Here is a 7,563-nt window from a genome sequence, read left to right as displayed (position 1 = left end):
GAAAAAAATTAAGACTTTTAGGTGCGCCTTATAGTGCGGAAAATACGGTATATATATATATATATATGTATATCTATATATATATGTATAAATATATAAATACATATATACATATACATATATGCATTGTGATTTTTGTATTTTTAGTTTTAGTTTACGTACGCATGTACATACATATGTATTTGTTTTACGTTTGTTTTTTTTTGCTAGACTGTCTGAAACTACTTTCAGTGTTGTTCATGTAGTTAAAAGGCCAGATCAAAGCGGCGCTGCCAAGAGCGGCTGCCTTTTCCAGCAGCTGCCCCTGTTGTTTTATTGTCTGCTCCTATCTTCGGTGTTTTTTCTTCCCGTTTTGACAACTACACTATGGATTACTTCTATCCTATGGACATGGGTTTCAACGCACAAGAAATGCGTGTATTTGAACTCCTTGCCCTGAGGAATTCTCGTGCCGGCGTGATGAAGGGGCCCATGGTGGAAGAAAAGCCGAAGCTAGCGAAGCGGCTAGCGGCGTTATAAGTCTTCGGTACCATCCGTAATCATGGTAAATGCGAACTCACGACCAAATATGATCATCGAGTGCTTTTTGAAATACATCGAAGCGCACAGGGAGCGCAGTTGCTGTGTTTTGCGGAAACGTGGCTCACGTTTAGCATTCCGGACGCTAACGTGTAGCCACCCGGAGCCACCTGGAGAAATCCGGCTTCAACGTCGCTAAACAGAGACATGAAAGCCGGGGGGAATCGGAGAGGAGGCGGACTTGCTAACACGAGGTGGTGTATCCCTGGATTCTCACAAAGAAAAGATTTCCATCTGCCGCAGGAATGTCGAACTTTTGGACTGGCGTGACGTCATCCACTCCGCTACAAGCACCCTCGGGCATCATGTTAATCTGTTAATAAACAACGGGGTAGACTGCTGGAAGTGTGAATTTCCCTACGGGGATGAATAAAGTATCTATCTATCTATCTATCTATCTATCTATCTACTTTATAAATATATATCCCAACAAAGACATGGGTTGAGACGCAAAATAATACAAATGTGAAGAAGCTAATTAAGTGGTCTGACTAAGCATGTACTGTATCAAATGGCGAAATGCTGCACTACACAATACAGCAACATCTAGAGTTTAAGTTATACATCGTATAACTTTTAAGTTACAAACAAGCTGGATGTAGTTAACTCAATTCGTCTTGATCAATTCAAGATATGATGAATCAGCTTAAATATGTGCAAGTAGCAGAACACACAAGATTCAACCACCTTTGCTTTAATCTTGAATGTAAGTTTATCTGTAATACGGATTGATGGGGATAATGTCTTCAAAACATTTGTTCAACATTTGTTAAATTGAAAAAGTATTTATCTTATGGTGCACATTGAAATTATGTTTGTCTATCTTTTCCAGGATAAAACTAGAGTAGTGTCTCCCATTATTGATGTCATCAACATGGACAACTTCCAGTATGTGGGAGCCTCAGCTGATCTCAAAGGAGGTACAGCAGCATAAAATTATCTAGAGTTTACTTTTGGCATCACTAAAAATGTCACATATGAATCTCTATAAAGCACATTTTGCATACTCTTCATATGTCTTTCAATACGGCAAAAGTTACTACTTGGATGCCGGGCTGTCTTCATAAAGTAACATAACAATGTAACGTACATTTAACAAACTACACTCTAATTAACGTATTGTCTATTTATAGGTTTTGACTGGAATTTGGTGTTCAAATGGGATTACATGACTCTGGACCAAAGACGGGCAAGACAAGGCAATCCTATCGCCCCCATTAAGTAAGGCACAAAACTTCTATCACCATCAAATTATGAAATACTGTTTGACTTTTAACCAAGATTGTTTCCTTTCCTGTTGTAGGACCCCCATGATAGCAGGAGGTCTGTTTGTCATGGATAAGGAATACTTTGAGATTTTGGGGAAATATGACATGATGATGGATGTTTGGGGCGGAGAAAATCTGGGTGAGTGAAGTTTATGTAAATGCAAGATATATATATATCATTAGATATACACAGTGAAATATACTGTTATTTGGGATTGATTCACTGCCGTTTTTGGAATGGTTTATATTTTTCTGAAAAAAAAGCTTAATTTCAGGCAAGGAAATCACTCAACTTTAGGAAAAATTCCCTGTTTAGAAGTCATAAAGGGTGATCTACGGTAATTGTATAGATCTGGGGAGAAAATCTTTTGAGGTTGGGAGGGGTATTGTGAGATTTCCCAAAGTGGATCAGGCGTGTTTATTGGTGTGTTTGAATAAAAATAAGTATAGTTTGCGCGAGCAGGAGTACTCTTCGTATTTTTGTGCGTAACGCAAATTCGATTTTATTTCATTATCACACTATTTTCAGGGTTTGCACAGGTGCTTGAAATCCTTGAAAATGCTTGAATTTAATGTTGTGTCTGTGTCTGATGTTTGAATTTTCGTTAAAGTACTTGAAATTGTTGCCGATACCAAGTTTTGTGGCAGTCTGACTAAATAGACCACGCAATAAATGAAGAAAAAAAATGGAAAAGAAAGCTTGTGTAAATGACGCCGAAACACCTGCTCTGGTGGCTTGTTATTATGGTGTTGTCATGTGAAGCGTCACCGCCCCCCACTGGTCGCATCCAACTCAGCCCCCTACTGGTCGCACCCAAGAGGGCAGCTCTATTTAGAACACTGACTCTTCCGTCTCCCAAACGGCTCCTCAGATTTTTAGTTGTTTTAATTATATATTATCAATGATAATAAAACATGCACCATGTGATTTAGTAAATGCACCGAATTATTTGGTAAATAGTAATTTCAGAGGATCCATGAAAAAAGACAAAATATAAATGAAAATATTCACATATCTATAAAAAAAATTAAAGACAAAACTGTTTTGGCTTTTCACACACACAAAAGATTTAGAATTCGAAAAACGACACATAATCCCTGGTAATGCAAAGCAATGAAGTAAAAATAGAACTGTTAACAATTCATCCATCCATCTATTACAGGGGTGGCAAACAAGTTTGACACAGAGCCAAAATTTTTAACTGTGAGAGTCAAAGAGCCACACCACGCACTGACCTGCCATGACAGACACACACACACACACACACACACACACACACACACACACACACACACACACACACAATTAAAAACATTATTTCCCATAACACACTCCTCTTTTTACAATACAACAAGTATTGTTCTTGTGTTGATTTCAAGGAAAGTGTCCACCCTCAATACACACATCAAATGCACCTTAGCCAGAGTTAACACGGCAGCGTTCACGCGAGGGGAGGAGGATTTTATTAGAACTCTCATATTCACAACCAATTGAGGTATTTGGACTCTCCAGAATTAGATTTCAAAAACTGATATAAAATCATGCGGAAAGAATCGATAGAGCAAGACAAATTCATTGAAAAAACGTTATATACCAGGGGTGGCAAACAAGTTTGATACAAAGAGCCGAAATTTTTAACTGAGAGTCAAAGAGCCACACCACACACTGACCTGCCATGACCGACAGACACACACAAACACACACAATTAAAAACATTATTTCCCATAACACACTCCTCTTCTTACAATACAAGTATTGTTCTTGTGTTGATTTCAAGGAAAGTGTCCACCCTCAATACACACATCAAATGCACCTTAGCCAGAGTTAACACAGCAGCGTTCACGCGAGGGGAGGAGGATTTTGCAGGGGAGTCGGATTTAGGCACTACACTGGCATTAAACCTAACTTACGCAGATGATTGGCAGTCAATTATGTGTTGTGAGCAGCATAAAAACAACAAATCTGCCAAATTAATTTCAAAATATTATTTATTATTTGTGATTAACTCTGATGGATTCAAGTGTGTTTTAAGAGGGGGAAAAAACTAAACCTGAAACGAAGCAAAGAGCCACAGTACATAGAAAATATGCCGCATTCTTATTGGCCAAGAGCCGCATGCGGCTCTAGAGCCGCGTGTTCGCCACCCCTTATCTATTATCTGCACTGCTTTTTCTCAGTATAGTCGCGGGGGTGCTGAAACCCATCCCAGGCATCTTCAGGCAGTTTAGACACAGATCATCTCTGAAAAACATTGAAAATAAATTAAAATAAATAACACTGAAGGCAAAAGATCAGCAGTTTCTAAGATTGAGAGATTGAACGCACTTTGCTTTGGAGCATCAATATTATTGAAATGAGTCCAGATTTGGCTCATCACCAAGATGGCGGACAATTATGTCACCTCCCTGTAGAACATGGTTCCAAAACTATGTACTTGAGCAAGGGTTTGTGTGAATTTTTCCTCTAGAAAAGTCCTTATAAAAATATTTTACCGGTCTCATATATTTTTAATACTGACAGTACTTTTTTTTGGTCTTCCGTTTTGAAGTCAATTACTACCAAATAACTATCAAGCCCATTTCAGTGTGACGTAGCCAAGCTGCTCATCCATTGTTGATGCCAGAATTCATGTCAGTGTATAGCAGCCCATTGACAAAAAAACATCATAGATCGGAACAGCTCAAAATAGCTCAATGTTTGTACTATCAGCAAGATAGCGACTTTATTATTCATCAAAGTCAACAAAAAGAAAATACCTTTTCTGATCGGTGCTGGATTTCTTCTTATATGAAGGTACTGAAAAAAAATTGAGAAAGTGGCCTTGAAAGTGCTGGAAAAATGCTATAATTTGGCCATGAAAAAGGTGTACGAATCCTGTATTTTTATTCACCGTACAACGGACAAATGTGACAGAATTAAGAAAACAAAGTCGTCCTGATATATAAATAAATGCAAAAAAAGCACAACGAGGGAAAGAATTCTTTGGTGTACAGTGAAGAAAGGTATTTGAACACCCTGATATTTTGCTATTTGTCCCTCTTCGAAATCATGGAGGGGTCTGAAACTTTTATCTTTGGTGCATGTCCACTGTGAGAGAGATAACCTAGGAAGAAAAATCCAGAAATCACGATGCATTTTTTTTAACGATTTATTTGTGTGATATAGCTGCAAATAAGTATTTTAACACCTGAGAAAATAATGTTAATATTTGGTACTCTAGCCTTTGTTTGCTATTACAGAGGTCCAACGTTTCCTGTAGTCTTTCACCAGGTTTGCACACACTGCAGGAGGGATCTTGGCCCACTCCTCCACACAAATCTTTTCTAGATCAGTCAGTTTTCTGGGCTGTCGCTGAGAAACACGGAGTTTGAGCTCCCTCCAATATTTTTGATTGGGTTCAGGTCTGGAGACTGGCTTCTTATGGAGCCACTCCTTGCTTTTCCTGGCTCTGTGCTTTGGTTCGTTGTCATGTTGGAAGAGCCAGCCACGACCCATCTTCAATGCTGTGACTGAGGGAAGGAGGTTGTTCCCTAAAATCTCACAATACACGGCCCCAGTCATCCTCTCTTTAATGCAGTGCACTCGTCCTGTCCCATGTGCAAAAAAAACACCCCCAAAGCATATTGCTACCTCCGCCCCCATGCTTCACAGTAGGAGTGGTGTTCTTCGGCTTGTACTCTTCGTTCTTCTTCCTCCAAACACGCTTAGTGAAATTATGACCAAAAAGTTATATTTTGGTCTCATCTGACCACAAAACCTTCTACTATAACTCCTCTGTATCATCCAAATGGTCATTTGCAAACTCAAGACGGGCCTTGACCTGTGCTGCTTTAAGCATGGGAACCTTTCGTGCCATGCATGATTTCAAAGCATGATGTCTTAGTGCATTACCAACAGTAACCTTGGAAACAGTGGTCCCAGCTCTTTTCAGGTTATTGACCATCTCCTGTTGTGTAGTTCTGGTCTGATTCCTTACCTTTCTTAGAATCATTGAGACCCCACGAGGTGATATTTTGCTTGGGGCTCCACTCAGATTGAGATTGACCGTCATGTTTAGCTTCTTCCATTTTCCAATGAATGCTTCAACAGTGGACCTTTTTTCACCAAGCTACTTGGCAATTGCTCTGTAGCCCTTTCCAGCCTTGTGGAGGTTTACAATTTTGTCTCTGGTGTCTTTAGACAGCTATTTGGTCTTCTCCATGTTAAAGACTTACTGATTGTATGGGGAGAACATGTGTCTTTATGCAGCTAACGACATGAAATTATCTGAAATGATCTGCATTTATATAGCGCTTTTCAAGTCAATGACTTCCCAAAGCACTTTACAATGTGCTCCACATTTCCCAATAGCGGCCTTGTATTGCAGCCATGTAAGACGCTAACCTGCTTATTGGGGGTATTAGGGGTTCAGTGTCTTACCCAAGGACACTTCGACATGTAACACGGACAAGCCGGGATTCGAACTGGGATCCCTTGATCCCAAGACGAGTGCTCTACCTCCCGAGCTACTGCCTCCCTCAAACAGGTGCGTTTTATTCAGGATGATACAGGGAGTGCAGGTGGACTTCTAATGGGTGGACCAACAGGTCTTTCAAGGTCAGAATTCTGGATGATACACAGGTGTTCGAATACATGTACTTATTTGCAGCTGTATCACACGAATAAATGGTTCAAAAATCATGCATTGAGATTTCTGGATTTTTCTTTTTAGTTTATCTCTCTCACAGTGAACATGCACCTACAATGAAAATTTCAGATGATTTCATGATTTCTAAGTGGGACAAATGGCAAAATAGAAAGGTGTTCAATTACTTATTCACTGTATGTGATGATAAATGGGACTTTGAAGGACATAACATAGATACATTGTAAATGTAATGTTGGTATTGTGTAAATTATTGTCAATAAATGATTTGTATCATGGCAAGTCAAACAAAATTTTATATTTTTATTTTTGATCAAAAATAGGGGTGCGCGTTATACACAAATGATTTCGGTATTTTCCTCAGACCCTTCTCACCTTTTTAAGCCCCGACTCATTTTCATGCCTGTAGTTTACACTCTCTGTTGTAGTTTATCCCTAAACATATTACCATAAAGTCTTTCTCCCTTTTATTTTTTTGTTCGAATTAATTTTAGATTGGGAATTTGTCTCGAGCAAGCAGATATCTGACAGTTGAATTTGCCATAATTATATTTTTAATGAAGTGAAATTGCGAATTACACATGCTCAGTAGCCTAGATGGTAGTGTGCCGGCTTTGAGACTGGGAGGTCGCTGGTTCGCGCCTCGACCGACACATACCTAATTGGTATAATGGCGGCGCCCTCTGGCTGCGGCTGCACCGACTCGCTACAACGGGTCAGGTGTATCGACATTTCGTTCTGTGTACATTGTTACAAAGAATGACAATACAAAGGAAATTATTATTATTATTATGTATTTGATCTTACATTTCAATGAATAGAATGTGAGTTTAACTCTGCCGCGGCGCTGCCGACATTTATAAGGCGCTGATAGCTCGTATAATAATCCAATGTTTTTTTTATTGGCCCACTTTTGTTGCGTTTCAGAGATCTCATTTCGTGTCTGGCAGTGCGGAGGAAGTCTGGAAATCATCCCTTGCAGCCGTGTGGGACACGTTTTCAGGAAGCAACACCCGTACACTTTCCCTGGTGGTAGCGGCACTGTCTTTGCAAGGTGACACACTGCCCAT

General features: G+C 39.5%; 1 protein-coding gene across 1 annotated transcript in view; it reads left to right on the top strand.

Moving 5' to 3' along the window:
• The window catches only part of galnt2 (UDP-N-acetyl-alpha-D-galactosamine:polypeptide N-acetylgalactosaminyltransferase 2), a 181,643-nt gene that overhangs the window by 148,084 nt on the left and 25,996 nt on the right, over positions 1-7,563 (top strand). The window contains exons 8-11 of the mRNA XM_088334829.1: positions 1,412-1,499; positions 1,713-1,800; positions 1,883-1,986; positions 7,421-7,547. Coding sequence (XP_088190955.1) covers positions 1,412-1,499; positions 1,713-1,800; positions 1,883-1,986; positions 7,421-7,547 — 407 coding nt within the window. The remainder of the gene's footprint in view (positions 1-1,411; positions 1,500-1,712; positions 1,801-1,882; positions 1,987-7,420; positions 7,548-7,563) is intronic.

Source organism: Urocampus carinirostris, chromosome 4 (assembly GCF_059441175.1).
Source record: "Urocampus carinirostris isolate Australia breed hairy pipefish chromosome 4, RoL_Ucar_1.0, whole genome shotgun sequence".
NCBI lineage: Eukaryota > Metazoa > Chordata > Actinopteri > Syngnathiformes > Syngnathidae > Urocampus > Urocampus carinirostris.
The sequence above is the reverse complement of the archived record's forward strand: the minus strand, read 5'-3'. Positions and strand labels throughout refer to the sequence as shown.